The sequence below is a fragment of the Acipenser ruthenus genome, chromosome 16, assembly GCF_902713425.1.
Source record: "Acipenser ruthenus chromosome 16, fAciRut3.2 maternal haplotype, whole genome shotgun sequence".
NCBI lineage: Eukaryota > Metazoa > Chordata > Actinopteri > Acipenseriformes > Acipenseridae > Acipenser > Acipenser ruthenus.
In genome coordinates, this window is record NC_081204.1 from 15,285,234 (window position 1) to 15,305,341 (window position 20,108).

The 20,108-nt window shown below is 37.3% G+C and overlaps 1 protein-coding gene and 1 long non-coding RNA gene across 2 annotated transcripts; both read left to right on the plus strand.

Moving 5' to 3' along the window:
• Positions 1-5,790: 5,790 nt before the first annotated feature.
• On the plus strand, positions 5,791-7,174 carry LOC131697659 (uncharacterized). The gene is made up of 4 exons (XR_009307426.1): positions 5,791-5,851; positions 6,031-6,351; positions 6,477-6,611; positions 6,846-7,174. It is a non-coding gene; the product is annotated as an uncharacterized LOC131697659 (long non-coding RNA).
• A 151-nt stretch (positions 7,175-7,325) lies between these two features.
• On the plus strand, positions 7,326-11,928 carry LOC131697746 (uncharacterized). Its single transcript, XM_058988893.1, has 6 exons — positions 7,326-7,345; positions 7,725-7,838; positions 8,661-9,120; positions 9,380-9,602; positions 10,204-10,371; positions 10,824-11,928. The coding sequence occupies exons 3-6, from the start codon at positions 8,767-8,769 to the stop codon at positions 11,051-11,053; spliced, it is 975 nt and encodes a 324-aa protein (XP_058844876.1). The 5' UTR covers positions 7,326-7,345; positions 7,725-7,838; positions 8,661-8,766; the 3' UTR covers positions 11,054-11,928.
• The last annotated feature ends 8,180 nt before the right edge of the window (positions 11,929-20,108 follow it).

Genomic DNA, 20,108 nt, shown 5'->3' on the forward strand with positions numbered 1-20,108 from the left:
ATATGTAGGGCTTGCTTCCACTCCACATGTTGGAGTAAAACAGGAATTTGCTATACCATTTTACTAGTTGGTTCACACTCAAGATTACCAACCATCTAACTTGAAGTCACACTTGGATTGTATGTTTATTGCTTAGGAAAGCTTGAATGACCTCTACCTACACCTTTTTATATGAGGCGTATCGAAAGAATGCCAATTAACAATACTTTACTGACACTGGTATGTGTTCTTCAACTAGCCAAAGCACAGCGAGCTTGGGCGACAGCGTCCAGCTTGCAATGTTTGTCCCCACAGATAGTTCTTCAAAATATGCTGGATAGCCTAAAAACAAAATTTATACCGTACAAAGTGACTGACTTGGCAGATCTTAGGCTCTGACGACTGAATACTGGTAACTTTGTAAAAACAGATGTATGAAATCAACTATACAGACATTCTGAATTTAATATCTGACTAGCAAGACTGCTGTTAAAAACAGTGCCAGCTGCAGACCAACAAAGTAAATAATGCAGTCTGCAACTGTGTACATGTGTGACTAAAAAGTAAATAAGACATAAATGTAAGTACATAAAAAGTCTATTTTATAATGTCTTACTGTTTCAGATTTTAGTAAGGTTGGCAATGCTGTTCACACTAAATCTCCAACTAAGTTACCCAAAGTTGGATCTTATCAGGGCCTCTGAAACCAGTGTTTTGGTCAAATTTAACTTTGCATGCATGCCCTTTCTTTTGCATTGTAGCATACAGAATAGCTGTTTGGATCTTGGACAGGTTCTGGTATGTTTTAGTTTAAATGTGTGATTATTATATATTCCCAGCTAATCATGCATGTGCGTTCTAGACTGTAATAGCAATCAGGAAATTTAAAGAGAACAACACCTAGCTAATTTTGTTGATTGTTTATTGGGCATTTTGAAATTAAAAATAAAGAGAACTGAAGTGTTTCTTTAACCCTTCTAATTCTTTATTTACTATTATTTTACAATAACCATGCAGCACACAGACTCGCACAATTCAACTGGAAACTTCCAACTGCTTCATTTTCACTTACTGCAGAGCAGGTAAGTATCCGTTTTAGCACCACCTACTGGCCACATTTAGGTATTGTTTCTGCTTACTGAATTGGAACTAAACGATAGTAAACAATTTAAATTCAGTACTTGATACAACAATATATTACAAGAACAAATATATATATATATATATATATATATATATATATATATATATATATATATATATACAGTGCCGTGAAAAAGTATTTGCCCCGTCTGATTTTCTGCATTTTTGCATATTTTTGACACAATGTTATCAGATCTTCAACCAAAACCTAATATTAGATTAAAGGGACCCTGAGTGAACAAATAACACAAAAAGTTGATACATATTTCATGTATTTATTAAAGAAAGTTATGCAACACCCAATGCCCCTGTGTGAAAAAGTAATCGCCCCCTTAGACTCAATAACTGGTTAAGCCACCTTTAGCAGCAATAACTGCAACCAAACGCTTCCTGTAGTTATTGATTAGTCTTTCACAGCACCGTGGAGGAATTTTGGCCCACTCCTCCATGCAGAACTGCTTCAGCTCAGTGACATTTGTGGGTTTCCGAGCATGAACTGCTCGTTTCAGGTCCTGCCACAACATCTCAATGGGGTTTAGGTGTGGACTTTGACTAGGCCATTCCAAAACTTTTAATTTCTTGTTCTTCAACTATTCTGATGTAGACTAGGTTGTGTGTTTCGGATCATGGTCTTGCTGCATGACCCAGCTGCGCTTCAGCTTCAGCTCACGGACGGATGGCCTGACATTCTCCTGTAGAATTCTCTACAGAGCAGAATTCATGGTTCCTTCAATGATGGCAAGCCGTCCAGGTCCTGATGCAGCAAAGCATCCCCAAACCATGACACTACCACCACCACGCTTGACCGTTGGTATGAGGTTCTTACTGTGGAATGCAGTGTTTGGTTTTAGTTCCACTTTTGACTCATCTGTCCTTAGAACATTGTTCCAGAACTCATCCAGGTGCTTTTTGGCAAACTTGAGATGAACGTTCATGTTTTTGTTTGGGGAGCAATGGTTTCCGCCTTGCTACTCTGCCATGAATCCCATTTTTGCCCAGTGTCTTTCTGATGGTGGAGTCATGAACACTGACCTTAGCCAAGGCGAGAGAGGCCTGCAGAACCCTGGATGTTGTTCTAGGGTTCCTTGTGACTTCCTGGACGATTTTACGCATTGCTCGTGGAGAGATTTTGGCAGGACGGCCACTCCTGGGAAGATTCACTACTGTCCCAAACTTTCTCCATTTGGACAATATGGCTCTGACTGTGGTTCGGTGGAGCCCCAGAGCCTTAGAAATGGCTTTGTAACCCTTTCCAGACTGATAGGCATCAACAACTTTTTTCCGGAGGTCTTCAGGAATTTCTTTTGTTCGTGGCATGATGTGCCTCTAGAACCTGTGTGCTGACAACTTCACTCTGATGGTAAGGGCCAAAGTTAGTCAGATTTATACTGGGCAGGGCAGGCCTGGTTGTTGACCAAAGTACTCAAACAGCTGACCCTAATTATCCCTTTAATTAGGTAGAGTTAACTAGGGGGGGGCAATAACTTTTTCACACCTGAAGATTGCATGTTTGATTACCTTGTACACCAAACAAATGAAAGAAGCACCAAACTTTGGTGTCATTTTTTCTCTCAGACTCCCTCTATATACTACTACAACCCACAAAAAAATCTGACCAAATACAATGTGAAGAATTTGCAAAAATGCAGAAAATAAGACAGGGGGCAAATACTTTTTCACGTCACTGTATATATATACAGAACCTTGTGTCCTAATAGTTCATTAATTCCTTCTGTGTTTGCTTAATTTATTTTACAATCTTACCTTGGCAGTCTTATTTGCAAAAGCAGTTCTCAAACCTCTTTTCCATACTATCAGGTTGTACATCTACAGTAGCATCTACACTTGATCCATTGTGAGATCTGGGGCTTGGAAACCACTTACTGTGCATATCAGTCTATTAGTGTCCAACAGAATGCTTTATATAAACTCCATGGAAAAATGTGTTCTAAAAAACAGGTTAAATGGAATGCAAGCTACTGTCCAGGCATATTGTGAAATCAAGCATTTCGCAAAATTTCTAAAACTTTCAGGCATTTTGTGAAATGACTGCAGTTATACGCATTCTATTATACTATTTGACTGATAAAGGTTTTCAGTCATTTTGTGAAATGACTGCTTCATTAGGAGGCTGCGTGGTCCAGTGGTTAAAGAAAAGGGCTTATAACCAGGAGGTTCCCAGTTTAAATCCCGGCTCACTCACTGACTCACTGTGTGACCCTGAGCAAGTCACTTAGCCTCCTTGTGCTCCGTCTTTTGTGTGAGACGTTGTAAGTGACTCTGCAGCTGATGCATAGTTCACACACCCTAGTCTCTGCAAGTCGTCTTGGATAAAGGTGTCTGCTAAATAAAGCAAATAATACAAATAATAATGAAATGACCAGCATTAAGGGCATTCTATTACACTATTTCACAGATTAACGGTTAATTAAAAGAGTGAGGAGAATCTGTCATTTTTGTGTTAGCATTGATTACATTCATTTTTAAAATGTTAACTTTTCACATTGTTTACTGCATTTCTTGTGGTTTATAATAAGAGATGATTATAATGATTAAAATGAGAGCTGCTTCTCTCATGGTTGGGCAGCCAGAACTTTTTAGCCCCAAACTACACAGAATGTGTCTCTTATTCCAGAAGGTTCATAAGGGGCATCTCTCACAGTAAATACATATTAATAAGGTGATGAATGTTTTGTTTTTTTTTACATGGAAGTTTATGCATAGCATTAATTGCTCTTCAAACCAATGAACAGCACAGGAACTTATGGAGCGCCGTTTGTGTCATGCACAATTTTGTCCACGAAAGGGCTTTTGTGCACAAAATACATTACAACATGTATTTCGTCCCACAAAACGAAAAACAAATGCATATAATATTGTCCACAAAAGGCAAAAGACAGTTTTCATTTTGTGGACAAAAAGGTAAAAGAGAGTTTTCATTATGTCGACAAAATGAAATTGAATGTTTTCATTTTGTGCACAAAACACACTTTTTCTTAGATCATTTTGTGGACATAATGAACAGTCAAGTATACATTCTGTCCACGAAAAGCAAAGTAAGTTTTCAGTTCCGTCCACAAAATCATTCAACATACAATTATCATTTTGTGGGACAAAATGCATATTTTGTGGGGCTAAAACTAATTTTGTGGGACGAAATACACATTTTGTACCACACAGTGCTAATTCTGTGCACAAAATACAATTTTGTGGCACAGAATACTCATTCTGTGGGACAAAATGCTCATTCTGTGCCACAATACAATTTTGTCGGACAAAATGATAATTATGTCCACAAAATACTCATTATGTCAGACAAAATGCTAATTATGTGCACAGAATACAATTTTGTGGCACAGAATACTCATTCTGTGGGACAAAATGCACTTTTGTGGGACAAAATGTACTTTTGTGGGACAAAATGCTCATTCTGTGTCACAAAATACAATTTTGTCGGACGAAATGATAATTATGTCCACAAAATACTCATTATGTCGGACAAAATGCTAATTATGTGCACAGAATACAATTTTGTGGCACAGAATACTCATTCTGTGGGACAAAATGCACTTTTGTGGGTCACATGACTTTCTATTTGTGACGTCACCATGGCGCACTGTCACTTGATAAGTGTTGCCCAATGTGCGCACTGCTTTGTGGCGCGCATGCTTTTCTATGGAAATATGCTTAATTTTATTCCAGACAAGACAGTAACTATGGCTGACGCTGCTGGTCGTGTGTTCATCGCCGGGTCTTCAATACAGAGTCTTGTTGATGGGATCAGCAGCCTAACAAGACTCGTTCAATCGTTAGTTGAGCCTCGAACTAGCGGTGTACAACAACCTGCTGTACAGCATGCCATTGCGAGGCCACTGGTACAAGTTCAACTGTGATGATAGGCAGCGGGCCAGCAGTGAATCACCTCTGCCACGGATAAGTACGATGAACGTTAGTTTATTTTATTTTTAAGTTCCCCCCCCCCCCCCCCCCCGTTTCGTCCGACTTTTCTCCTCTTACAAATTCAATTGATGATTATTGGGTCATTAGTGTCTCAACGACAATGCAGAAATGTGTCATTTCTGTGCTGTTATGTTTCACATCGTGTTTTTTTTTTCAAAATGTAACCTTGCTGTATCTTGCATGACACAATTTTGTTGTTTATATCCCATTAAAAAAAATCTTCTTCTCAATAGTTGAGTTATATAGTTTACATTAAATAAATACATATAAACACGACAAACTTTGATTAGCATTCCCACAGTTCATACATCAGTCGAGAGACAAACGCATTTGAATCACGTTTAAAATGGAAATATATAATAAGATTCCACCTAATTTAACTCCTGCCACAGTTCACACATTTCTCCATTTTAATCTAGAAACAAAAACACATTTTTGGTGCTGTCAGGTCATTTTAAAAGACGACTAGGTAACCACGGGGAAATCATAAACTCTGGAACTTAGGGCTGCTAGTAAAACTTTGCTGTAAAGCGCGTTTGTTTCAGCATATGTGCAGATGTTGACAAATGCTGCTATCACGTTGTTTCAAGTGGGAATTTTAAATGGCAATTTTACAAAAAAAAAGGTCTTGTGCATATATATATATATATATATATATATATATATATATCCTTTTTTTAACCGCTTAAATTATACATTTGTTGTGTTTTATTTGATTTAGATGCAGATTGGAGAACGACCTGAGCCCAATTTCTCACCTGAACCTGATGTAAGTCATTTATAAGTGTTACTTTATGTCTAAACTGGTTTCCATTGATAAGCCACTGTCAGCTTCTCTGTTGTGCAGCCCTGGGTACCAGTGTTTGTCTGCCAAAAAAATATTAATAAAGAAAGTTGTTTGCTTAAGTGTCAGAATTTTTTTTTTTTTAACCATTTCATTCTCTGCAGAGAGTTCTATCCCTACCCTCAGTGTTTCGTGGCAGAACAAGGCCTCAAAATACCTTCACCAAGCGAAGAACTGTAGCTGGAAGGGCCCGGGTGGTGATTAGAGACGTCCTATGTATGCCATTTAGTACACCTCAGCAAGAGGATAATTCTTGGAAAGCACCAAGAGGTCAGGACAAGGAGAAATAGGCTTCTGTCGGGCTGACAGGGAAACTTAATCTGGACTCTACATGGAATTCTCAGGAGGTGCAACATGAAATTCGATCATTCTTCCAAACAACGTTCTGCGCAGATGGAGAAGAGTTTGTTTTTTCATTTTTACAGGTAAGTGTTTATCTACACATCTTTCTCTATTTTAAGTAGTTTCCTGACATAAGCCTACTCTTATTTTCTTCAGAACAATTTAATTTCAACTCAATGCATTTTATAAGTTTCTGAACTGTTTTTAGTGTTTGCCAGGTGGAAGGAAACTGATCAAACCCAACACCTCTGTCAGTTTTTCTTGGAATGGTGCCGAAGTCATTAGTCTTGCAGGACAAGGAGCTCTGTACATTCTTAGTCACCACAACCTGCCAGAAAGTGAGGTAAATTTGACTTGTTTTGGGAACAATAACTGTACCTACAAATATGTACAGTGAAGTACTCATCAAGTGCAACACCTACGTTAAACCAAGTTCATATTTTTGTACATGTGAATGAAGGGCAACGTCATATTGAGGCTTGCTGTCTACACCTTTTCAGTAATCCCTTCATTTGAAAGAAATGTTGCTTAATACAAATACCTGACATCTTGCTTAAAATGTTTGTTTCTGGAACAGGAACATGAATCACCAAGTAAGGAGACTCTGTCTTTCCTCAGTTCTACCAATTCATTGACCCATCAAATAAATCTTGAAAATGATGTTCAGCAGCTAAAACAGGTAAGGGACAGGAGATGTTACACATATATATTAGTACCCCTGTATTTATTTATTTTTCTTGCTCTCTCCAGTCTTGTTTCATCATATTGAGTTAAGTAACCTGGTCTTAAATGTTAAACTATTCGCTTATGGAAAACTAAAAATATAATATGTACAGGATCACTAATTCCAGGCAATTAAGTTCCTAGTGGTTTAATAAACTGATCAGGTGAGGTCCTTTGTAGGACTGAACAGGCACAATACATGCAAAATAACCACACTGCACACTTTAAACACTACAAGTGTTACCTTTCTTGTGGTGCTGTTCTCAGTTTGACTTAACAGTTACAGTAGGTTATACAAACAATGTTGTATGTATTAATGTGTGTACATAGAACTCCAGTAGTCAGTGCTGAAAGGTAATGTGAAAAATGTTTGTGTACATTATTTCTAATGGAGAGGTTAGTTGGTATAGCTCATATGATATGACAATGTCTAGTGTTACTACAAGCATACATTTTAGCTGCAATTGAGCAATGAAGAATGTAGGGGAAAGGCAGTAAGTGGGCAATTTTTTTTTTAAATTATTTTTTAATTAGCACCGAATGGTTGGGTAAAGAATGTGTAAGTAATGTGTTGTGGAGTGCAATGCAAACTTTGAAATATATATATATATATATATATTTTTTTTATATGATATGTATATATACATCCCCCCCCCCCTTTTTTTTAATTGCAAGAACACTTATTTCTGTGTGTAATATTTGCTATTGAAAAAAGTTAAACTTGTTATCTCAGTTTATTTAATAGCATAGTCACGGAGCATGATGATGTAAACATTTTTGAAGATGTTCCCCCACTGTCAACTGGCTCAGAGGTGACTACTAGAACATTAGCTCACAGTGTAGACAGGCAAGTATGCATTTTTGTAAATAAATAAATAAATAAATAAATAAATAAATAAAAAATGCCATACGAGTTTAAAATGTGGTAAATTGTTCAGTGGTCCTTAGCTTGACCCTTAGGCTCCAATGACTTAATATACTAGACGTCTGCATTTTGTAACTCATGGTCAGATTTTTTTAGTTGTCTACAGGAAAAGCAAGTCCCAGCACTCTTTAGTTTGTACTTTGGACCTCATACTGTATATTAGATTAGTTTTTGAGTTAAATTCACTTGTTGAAAATGAAGCCATTAACCTTGCATTATGTTCTTTACATTTTAGCCAGTTAATCTAGCTTACAAAATATTATATACTTGTAACATATGATCAAACATTAAAATATTAACCCTCAGTAGCACCGCTAGTATTTGTATTTTGAGAAATGGCGATACTAAATAAATATGTAATACAAATATAGGGTTGGACTGCAAATTGAAACGCTTATTAATATAACCATTACTGATTAAGTTGCTATATGCCTGACAGATTGACCATGGTGGATCCCATGATTCGACAATTATTTTCTTCTATTTTATGACTAATCTATATAGCTTTTCTAGACTTAGGTTAGTGTTAAGATCTGTAGAATATTAAGTAACTTCCCTCAATGTATGTTCTGGCATACAGTGAGGCAGTGTTTTTCCTTATGATCAGTTTGATCAATCGTTTCCCAAATCAGGGCTATTAAAGTAATCAGCCGAATAACATTCCATAGTACTGTATATAAAGTTTTAGACTTTTTTTTTTCTCCCAAATACATGTATTACGGTTAATCTTCCTCTTGTCAACAGGAGCCCAGAAAGTGTAATAGCAGAACTTTGCTCCTCAGTTCTTGCTGATGGAGTTCAGAATGTCAAGGTCAGACGGAACCATGCTTTCCAAGATTTGCTACGTTGGATGAACCGAGCTGATTATGGTTGGGACAAACATCTTAATGTTTCTTTTGTTGGAGAACAAGGGCTTGATTCTGGAGGACCTAGGCGCAATCTAATGGAACTGACTGTTCGTGGACTGATCAACTGGGGAGGACTTTGGTGTGGGAAAGAAGGACACCTCATTCCAGCTCCTGACTTTTTAACATTGCAGAACAGATCCCATTGTATGGCAGGGAGGATTGTTGGCACTGTTCTCGTTCAGAGTTCTCTACAGCTCAATATTTTTGCAGAATCTCTGATCAACACCATTGCAGGAATCAACCAGTGGTTTGTAGAGGATGTTGCTGATGAAACTGTCCAAAGCAAGCTGAAAGAGGTATTAGTAGAAGACATGCTATAAAACAATTGTCAATTACATATTTTTGCATGTTGGACAATATAATACATATATACCATGCTATGCAAAATAAAGGTCTACTAAAACAAATTTACAAATACACAAGTGGTGGAGTGTTGCTAAATCTATCTCCCCCTTAACAAGGGTGTCTGGTATAATAATAATAATGTGACTTTTACATTTTGATATCAAGCGCTGATCTGTTTAGTGTAGTAAACTGATGTTTGTCTTTCTGTAGATATTAGACTATCGGGGAAGGAGGGACTGGACTGGCGATCCAGTTGTGGAGAAAATAGCAGAAAACATCAGCTTTCTAGGGGAGGTCAATGATGCCCAAAAAAAAGACTTCACCCAAGCGGCTGCAAGATATTACACTTCCGTAGTGAATCGTGCTCAAATTGAAGAATTCAAAGAAGGGCTCGAAACATTTGGAATTGCAACATTGATAAGAAAACATCCAGGTCAGTCTATCTACAATGTGTAGATATGATGTATATGTTAAGGGCAAGTCCCAGTGGTATAGTGAGTCTAGTTTTGCCTCGTCCAATTGGGCAATTCAGACTAAGCCTCACCCTAACTAACCCTAACCTTAGAAAAATAGTGCTAACTTGAGGATTCTCCATAAGCCTTGGTGAAACAAGGTTGCCCCTGTCAAACTAGATTTGCTAGACCACAGGGTTTCTCCCTTTACATATTTAGTTGTTGTAATATTTGCTGTAAAATTTGATACATAATCACATCTTTGGGATTTTGGAAATATGCACAGTATTTAAGTTGTGAAGTATCATCCTTAAAAGCCTGTTGTGGTGTGCAATAAAATAGTGGGTATTTCTAGGTATAGTCACAATTATAACCTTAAACTTTCTCATTTTAAAGTGTGACCAAATACACTTGTTTTCTCCCCTCCATTGAATGGGTCCAAACATAGTAGTTACTGCAAAGATTTGCCTCTATTGGACAAGGTGCTCTAGTTTCAACAGTTTTGAGTAATATGTAGAGTAGAAATTATTAGAACTTGAATGTTACATTAAATCTCCACCATAAATGTGTTAACTATTACAGATGTGATGAAGTTGCTTTTGTGTGGCCAGAAAAGAGCAACAGTACAGCCTGATGAAGTATATGACATGTTTGAGGCAGAGCTGTCAGAAGTGGGGTCAAATCAAAGGGATTTGGAGGAAGAGGCGATGATGCATTTCATGCTGTTTTTAAGCAGCTTGACAAACCTAAGTAAGCACAATTTTTATTATAGTGCATTTCCATTTTTCATATTTACTTGTTTTAATTTGTATTGATCTCTCCTTAAGCTAAATAGGACTTGGTTTTTACTGGGAAGCAACAATAATGTCCATATAGTGAATGTTACATTACTGAAAGTGATCATAGAAACCAGTATGAATAACACTGTCTTCAATTAAGTATCAGTGCTATTTGTATTTACTATGTTTGGTTAATCTAAAGTATTGCCATTACCATAGTAACTACTTTTGCTTTTCTTGAGTATTAAAGTAAAAAAAAAAAAATTACATAATCTTTGACTTTTACCCATTTAAAAATACACAATTGGTCCTTTTTTAGGTATTGTGAAAAATTGGATATTGCATACTGTAGTACGTGTTATCTAAATTAATACAGATGTATATTCTGTTTTATAGCCTTTTTTATATATGTATTTATTGTAGATGCAGCATGTTCCTTGGAGGATCTACTGAGGTTCCTAACTGGAGCAAAACAGTTTCCCATTGGTGGATATGAGATTCAGCCAACTATAGAATTCATTAGAGGTTCACAATTCCCAACTGTAAGCACCTGTGGTCTTGTTTTGAGGCTGCCAATCGGCTTGACAGAAGAACAATTCAAAACTAATTTTGAATTTGCTGTCCGAAGCTGCCATGACTTTTCCTTTGTTTAGTGTTACCAGTGTGACTGTTGACATTGATGTCCAGGACAGAGAGGGCCATATCCACAATCTGTTTTAAAAAGACTACACTTAAATGTTTAAGTATAGAACCATGTACATTGTCATTCCCCATGACTTTTAGTTTACTCATTGAAGCAATGTATTTGATAAAGAAACAATGTGCATACTTTAGATCCAGGATAAATCCACTTCAATTCTGAATGTTGTGAAAACCAGGCAGCTCATAAATGGCAATTTGATAATTAGCAGGATAAATATAACAATTAAAGTACTGTTTGTTTCAAATGAGTGGATTGGAAAGGTATGTTTAGTAGCCTGACATCAGATCATTAATCCAATCTGGCTGTTTTTTTCTTTTGTCAAAATAGTTTATAATAAATTCATCCAGAAAGGCGCATCTGAAGAAGTTTAAAACAATCAGAATTGGCCAATGCTGTTTCAGCGATAATAAAATTGAGGTCTCTTATCAAAAGATGTGTAAAGTGTGGCTGCATGTGTTTTCAGGGCGGGTATGGGTACAAGGTTTTTTTTCTTTAACCTTGTTCACAACTGTTATGTCATTTGTTCAACTGTAGTGTTGTGGATGTTAACCTTACCAATGTAAAAAGTTGTCAGTGTTAATGGGGGTGGGGCAATTGTACCTTTGCTCTAAAATGATGCTGTTGGGTAAGAACTTAAGATTTGACCTGTGCTGACTACTGTTACTACTTGGTTTTGTAATATTACTGTAGGTAGGGTAGACCAACAATGGCAATCTGTCTCCTGTATCAACAGGATATAATATATACAATTGTGTTAGTAGATTCTGACATTTGCTGTAAATGTTCATCTTAACAAATGACTGCTTAAGGTCATTTAATTGAAATAAACACTTTCAAACATGTTTTCTGTACTGAAATTTATTATAAAAATAAACCTAATTTCAAAACACATGCAATTCAACTAATAAACATGGCACATTCCTTACAATTATCAATGTTTGGCAGTCATAAATTCTATAATATTTTACCGGGTAAAAATTACATGTGCATAGTTAAAAACAAAGATTCATATCCTAGTTTAATTTAGTATTATTCTGTAACTGAGTGTTTAAAGTATATACTCTACTGCATTAGCTATTTCTGCTGTACACAAAAAAAAACTTTTTTTTTTTTTTGCAATAGGCTAACAAACTATTTTCAATTAACTTTAATATTTACCCTTTCTCTAACACCCAAGAAACATTTTTAATGTTGGGTTAGACTAGGAAAGATCAACTTCAACTGGGAGCAAGTAAGTGGCTAAATTGAATCTTAATTGTAGTATTGGCCTGCTGTTTAAATAAGCCAGTTTAAAAGCTAATTTGTGTTGTAACTGACCAGGATTGTCTGTAGATTGCGCTGTTAATGTACTGCTGTCTCGCAGGTGACTTTTACAGGATTGAGTTGAAAAGTAGGACCAAGTCCATCCTCCTGTATCTCCTCCTGGATGCACTTGCATAATCTCCAAACAACCTGTCAAAATCTGACCTTTCCCCTCCTTCTCTGATATCTCCCTCTCCATTCCTCTGGAATCTACCACACTCTCTCTCTCTCACCATCTCTTCCCTTCTGGACAATACCCAACCTTACTGCTCTCTACTATTGTTTCTTATCATATCTGTATTTAAATCCTGCATTTTAATTGTTCATATTGTTAACTGGGAGACCTCACTTGGTAAATATACAGCTCCACATTAGGGTGCAGTGTAGTTGCCCATACCATCACAGATTTCAACCCACACAACAGAAATGTTTTTATAATAAAACCTCAAACTGTAGATCACTGCCAGACAGTACTCTTATATCCACAACATTAGCCAGTACACCCCATCAAACCTGCACAAGTTGTAGCCCAACTACAAATGGACTAAAACATAGCAATATGAAAAAACTTGATAGTCATAAAAAATGTATTAATCAATAAATTATAGCCATAATGTAAATGGTGTTAACCAGGCCCTGGAAGTTTTAATCACTTTTTTTTTCTCAACACTTGAAAAATCTAATCTAAAACTAAATCTGTAACACCCAAATACACAACAGGACAATTTGGCAAAAATTACCCCCCCCCCCCCCCCCCCAAACAAATGGACACGAAATTAGGAATCCATAATGGTGTAAGAAAAACAAATAAGTCTGCACTTTCTCAGTGTCTCAGTGGTGACTCAAATGGTACGCTGGAATACAGGAATCATTTTACTTGTATATCTCCTTTTTATTTTACTATAAATGGTCAATTATCAGCCTACACCTTTTGGCAAGTTGTCTATTGGTGTGTGACATTAATAGTATTGGAACATTTTCTTATGTATACAACCCTTTCTTTAGCCAATGGCTATCTGCTGTAGCACCCTGCGTTCCATACTCATGTTGGCATTTCACCAACTTTATGTTGATGCTTAACAACATTGACCAGCAGATAACATGTCCGTAATGCAGCTTTTAACACACCCATACGTATCCAGTTTAATCCACATCACCCTCATGTATTGCCCAGTAATCCTACAATGGAAAAACAAACTAAAAACACTAGAAAAAGTCATTAAAAGACAACCAGCCTTCCTAGACCCACAATCACACTGAGGGAAGTCAAAGAGAAAATTAAAACCCTAGAATCTAAAAAAGCTGTGGCCAAGACAGCATTGAAATGCTAAAACACAGTAACCCAGCAATAGAGCACCCTGTAAAACTCTTCAACTTGGTATTAAATACTGAATATCTTTCAGAAACATGGACTAGAGGACTATAACCTCAATATATAAAAAGGTGATACATTTGACCACAATAATTACAGAGGAATCTGTGTAAGCAGTAACACAATTGTAAGTCGCCCTGGATAAGGGTGTCTGCTAAGAAATAAATAATAATAATAATAATAACCTGGGGAAGCTGTTCTGTAGCATCATGAATAGCCAAATACTGCCCTTCCGGAGCCTAGAGGAGCACAGTGTCCTGTGTAAAAGCCACCCTAAACACTGCACTGCAGATCACAGCCACACCCTGATTAATCAACACATCTCTCAAAAAGAAAGGAAAAATCTTTGCCTGCTTTGTTGACTTCAAAAAGACTTCAATCTGGCACCCAGAGCTCTATCTTAAAATCCTCCAGACTGGTATAGGGGGCAAGGTGTATGATGTTATCAAATCAATGTACACAGGCATGACAATTCCAGTTATTATTGGAGTAAATAATATAGTTCACAGCTTACCAGTACAGATCCAAGTAGCCGCGTACAGCCAGGCAAGCAAACAGAAATAACTTCTCTTCTCCAGTCCCTAATAGCCGTTCTTCAGCTCGTGACTCCCACAGTAACCCATACATCTTGAAACAGGTTTTGCGTGTGGGCAATTAACATATAGATGCTTACACCTCAGGAAGACACCTATAACCGCTTGTCTCGAGACGCATAATAGTTAACCCTTAACAGGCTTGTAGCCTCCACAGCCATGAATAAGCAGTTAATCACATATTTATATCAATCAGCTGGCTACAGAACTAGAACAGTCCTCCACTCCTGGATTTGCTCTAGATGACATGTAAGGTGCCTGCTCTATGCTGAGGACCTGCTCTTACTGTCTCCCACAGGGCAGGGCTTGCAACAGAAACCTGGGCTATGGAGGTAAACTTAGAAAAAACAAAAGGTTTTATTTTCCCCAAAAAAACTTAGTTTTGCAAAAACTTCCTGAACCTCCACAGAAATGCCCCAAACAGTGGCTGTCGAGCAGAGCTTGGACAATGACCACTTTTTCTCAAAATCAAATTTAAAACAGAGTGACCCTGATTCCTACCACCACAAAACAAACACACAAACAATTATAGTAACTATTACACTGACCAAATAAATACAAAAAAAACTAGAATGCTACAAAATGTTAAACAGAAATGATTCCCTTGCTGAATATCTAACTGAAATAAAAGACCCTAAAATGAAACCGACCCTGACAAAATACAGGATGAGCGACTACAATCTTGAAGAGGAAACTGGTTGACAGGCAGACCTGGAGATCAAGAGATAGGCACCTATCTGGCCAGTGCAATAGTGGGGAGGTAGAAACAGAGAAACACTTTGCTCTAGACTGCAGCAAATACAACAGTCAGAAACATTTCCTACTCTAGATTCACCAGCAAGATTCCTGGCTTCCACCACTTAGACCAGAAATTGCAATTAAAAATAATCCTGGAAGAGAGCAAAGAATTGCTGCAGAAACCCTCCACTGCACTTCACACTCATACCTAACCCTGATTTTCCAAGAGGTATGTACCTACAAAATGAACTGCTTTCCTGTACATTTCAAGAGCATTTGCCATTGTGACTACATCACATGGCACCTCTTGTCTAAGCTGCTGCAGAAGTGAGCTTGGTGGCTGAAATCTAACATGTTCAATATCTGTAGTGCCACGGCTTAAATGGTCTTGGATGTCAGATATATGACTTCCATTCTGATGTCTGTGAAGTTCCATCAAGTGTATGTTAGCGTGATGGAGCTGCAAAGGTGTGAAGTTTCCCTCAGTTGATACCCCGTGGTTATTGTGAGCTCTTGTATGTTCTGAGAGTATTTTGTTAATGAGGTCAGAGTACACCCAATGTAAACAAAACAGGTCTGCTTCATTTAGTGGATCTAGGATACCCTCTGATTCAAGGTGGTAAAACATTTCACGAAACTGTGACGAGACTATTCTATTTATGTCACGCCACATTCTTTCAATTCGTTCATTGTGGACAGAACTACCTGCGATTACAGACCTCTCTGTATTGTGATGTTGTGTCATGGCATGCCAAACTTGTGAATTTTCACCACCACGATCTGTGCGGACATGCAGCGGCCATCCATAATGCTCAACGGCTGTGTTAAACTGCTCAAGAACCGTGAGTGCCCTGTTATTAGTTGCACACGAGAGAAAGACAATAAGCCTACTGTAACCATCTATCCCACCATGCACCACAAACTTCCAACGCACCATTTTGTGTAGTCCATCTAAGTGCCAAACAAAATTTGGGCATGGGGACCAATATACTCGTCTGTTGATAACAGAACTCTGTCTCATGGAAATGCCAGCTTGATCAACTGCATGTATAAGATCTCTGAGTCTGCTCCGAGGTACATATATGTCACGTGACCTAAGATGCCCCAAAAGATATACCTCTCCTGCATGTGGATGGTTTTCTTTGATGTCCTGAATTGCTTTCTTTAAATCATTATCAGAGATATCTGTAAAACGTTTATATGGGATATTATGATAATGAATTATTCGATACACTGTGCTACGGTTTATGTTTAGGTGACATGCTATATCAACAATGTTGACATGAAGAGCGAGCAAGCCTTCAATAGATGAAACCAGGTCATCAGCATCCTAGGGAGAATTTGGGAAAATAAAAATAATTGATAATACATAAGTACCTATCCATCCATCTATTCTTTACACACACACCTTTACAACTCTTAAACTAATGACTATTATAAATAAGCCAGGCCAACAAATGACAGTTCTTTCTTTATATTGTCTGTGCACTATTAAATTAATACAGCTGATTTATAATTCCTCAAAGATTAATTATGTAAATTATATTTGATTCTTTATAATACACTATAACATTACTACAGTAGTTGTAATACACAGTAGTCAATGTAAAAAATATACGAACTGATACAGCTTTCCACATCTTTAATATCGAGGACCAAAATATTATGACCTGCACAACAGAGAAGCTGACAGTGGCTTATCAATGGAAACCAGTTTAGACATAAAGTAACACTTATAAATGACTTACATCAGGTTCAGGTGAGAAATTGGGCTCAGGTCGTTCTCCAATCTGCATCTAAATCAAATAAAACACAACAAATGTATCATTTAAGCGGTTAAAAAAAGGATATATATATATATATCTGCACATATGCTGAAACAAACGCGCTTTACAGCAAAGTTTTACTAGCAGCCCTAAGTTCCAGAGTTTATGATTTCCCCGTGGTTACCTAGTCGTCTTTTAAAATGACCTGACAGCACCAAAAATGAGTTTTTGTTTCTAGATTAAAATGGAGAAATGTGTGAACTGTGGCAGGAGTTAAATTAGGTGGAATCTTATTACATATTTCCATTTTAAACGTGATTCAAATGCGTTTGTCTCTCGACTGATGTATGAACTGTGGGAACGCTAATCAAAGTTTGTCGTGTTTATATGTATTTATTTAATGTAAACTATATAACTCAACTATTCAGAAGAAGGTTTTTTTTAAATGGGATATAAACAACAAAATTGTGTCATGCAAGATACAGCAAAGTTACATTTTGAAAAAAAAAACACGAAACATAACAGCACAGAAATAACACATTTCTGCATTGTCGTTGAGACACTAATGACCCAATAATCATCAATTGAATTTGTAAGAGGAGGAGAAAAGTCGGACGAAGGGGGGACGGGGGGGACGGGGACTTTAAAAAAAAAAAAAAAACTAACGTTCATCAGACTTACCCGTGGCAGAGGTGATTCACTGCGCGGCCGCTGCCTATCATCAGACAGTTGAACTTGTACCAGTGGCCTCGCAATGGCATGCTGTACAGCAGGTTGTTGTACACCGCTAGTTCGAGGCTCAACTAACGATTGAACGAGTCTTGTTAGGCTGCTGATCCCATCAACAAGACTCTGTATTGAAGACCCGGCGATGAACACACGACCAGCAGCGTCAGCCATAGTTACTGTCTTGTCTGGAATAAAATTAAGCATATTTCCATAGAAAAGCATGCGCGCCACAAAGCAGTGCGCACATTGGGCAACACTTATCAAGTGACAGTGCGCCATGGTGACGTCACAAATAGAAAGTCATGTGACCCACAAAAGTGCATTTTGTCCCACAGAATGAGTATTCTGTGCCACAAAATTGTATTCTGTGCACATAATTAGCATTTTGTCCGACATAATGAGTATTTTGTGGACATAATTATCATTTCGTCCGACAAAATTGTATTTTGTGACACAGAATGAGCATTTTGTCCCACAAAAGTACATTTTGTCCCACAAAAGTGCATTTTGTCCCACAGAATGAGTATTCTGTGCCACAAAATTGTATTCTGTGCACATAATTAGCATTTTGTCCGACATAATGAGTATTTTGTGGACATAATTATCATTTCGTCCGACAAAATTGTATTTTGTGACACAGAATGAGCATTTTGTCCCACAAAAGTACATTTTGTCCCACAAAAGTGCATTTTGTCCCACAGAATGAGTATTGTGTGCCACAAAATTGTATTCTGTGCACATAATTAGCATTTTGTCTGACATAATGAGTATTTTGTGGACATAATTATCATTTTGTCCGACAAAATTGTATTTTGTGGCACAGAATGAGCATTTTGTCCCACAGAATGAGTATTCTGTGCCACAAAATTGTATTTTGTGCACAGAATTAGCACTGTGTGCTACAAAATGTGTATTTCGTTCCACAGAATGTGTATTTTGTGCACATAATTAGCATTTCGTCCCACATAATGTGTATTTCGTCCCACAAAATTAGTTTTAGCCCCACAAAATATGCATTTTGTCCCACAAAATGATAATTGTATGTTGAATGATTTTGTGGACGGAACTGAAAACTTACTTTGCTTTTCGTGGACAGAATGTATACTTGACTGTTCATTATGTCCACAAAATGATCTAAGAAAAAGTGTGTTTTGTGCACAAAATGAAAACATTCAATTTCATTTTGTCGACATAATGAAAACTCTCTTTTACCTTTTTGTCCACAAAATGAAAACTGTCTTTTGCCTTTTGTGGACAATATTATATGCATTTGTTTTTCGTTTTGTGGGACGAAATACATGTTGTAATGTATTTTGTGCACAAAAGCCCTTTCGTGGACAAAATTGTGCATGACACAAACGGCGCCCCATAGGAACTTACTTAGAGGCACTGCAGTAAACTTCAACACAAGAACGGCATAATAATCCGATTTTAGCACAGAATATTTTAATAAGTTATTTTATGCATTATTGTAACACTAGTTATATCTCAGACTTAAATTCACTTGAACTGGTGAGACAACCTCACTCGAAAGGGTTTTATTCTTGATACAAAGCATTTTTGTGATTTAAACATTTTTTTCATTTTAGGAAATAGAATTCATGAAATTTGGAATTGGGAAGCTGTGGGAACAACTTTTACACCACACTGGATACAACTAAAAGAAGCAAAGATGTTTGAGTTAATAATACCAGATGACCGGGGATTAGGCATTTCATCTAATGCCTAACTACTATTTTCAGGCATTTCGCTAAATGCATGGTTTCACAATATTCCTGTAACATACATATATATATATATATATTGGTCAAAGACTTTCCTCTTGAGTTTCCCTTTCAGAACCATGCTTAATCTTCCAAAGGCAATCCAGCCCATTTTTGCTCTTCTGTTGATTTCGCACATTTGGTTCTCCGTTGCTGAAACTAACTGTCCTAAGTATACATAGTTATTGACATTGACTTCAATTGCCTGTGGAATGATATATTTATTGAACAGGACTTGAGTCTTTTTCAGGTTCATTTTCAAACCCGCTCTGATGCTAGCCTTGTGTAGTTCTTGTATTCTTGTTTGTAATTCTTCTGGGCACATTGTAAATATGAGGATGTCTTCAGCAAATCGTAGGTGATTCAATGCGAAATGCGAAACCTGCACCCTCAATGCAAAAATGACTCAACAATTACAAACGACTCAATGGAGTATGGAAAGATGCATGCTGGGAATCACAAGAAGAGACAGGAAAAGATAGGAATGGATAAGAGCGCAAACAAGAGTATGCAATGTTATTATGAGAATGAAAAAATGGCAGTGGGCCAGACATGTAGCAAGAAGAACAGACCATCGCTGGACCAAGGAGATACTAGACTGGATCCCAAGAGATATAAAGCGACCAAGAAGAAGACCTCCAGGAAGATGGCAAGATGAAATTAGGAAACAAGTCGGAGCAACGTGGAGGAGGGACGCAGCACACAGGCTTTTGTGTAAAAATCTTGGGGAGGCCTTCATCCA

Coding starts and splice junctions, on each gene's coding strand:
- LOC131697746 (XM_058988893.1), top strand. CDS start 8,767: ATGAACCGAGCTGATTATGGTTGGGACAAACATCTTAATGTTTCTTTT. Junction 9,121..9,379: donor TCCAAAGCAAGCTGAAAGAG/GTATTAGTAGAA, acceptor GTCTTTCTGTAG/ATATTAGACTATCGGGGAAG. Junction 9,603..10,203: donor ATTGATAAGAAAACATCCAG/GTCAGTCTATCT, acceptor TAACTATTACAG/ATGTGATGAAGTTGCTTTTG.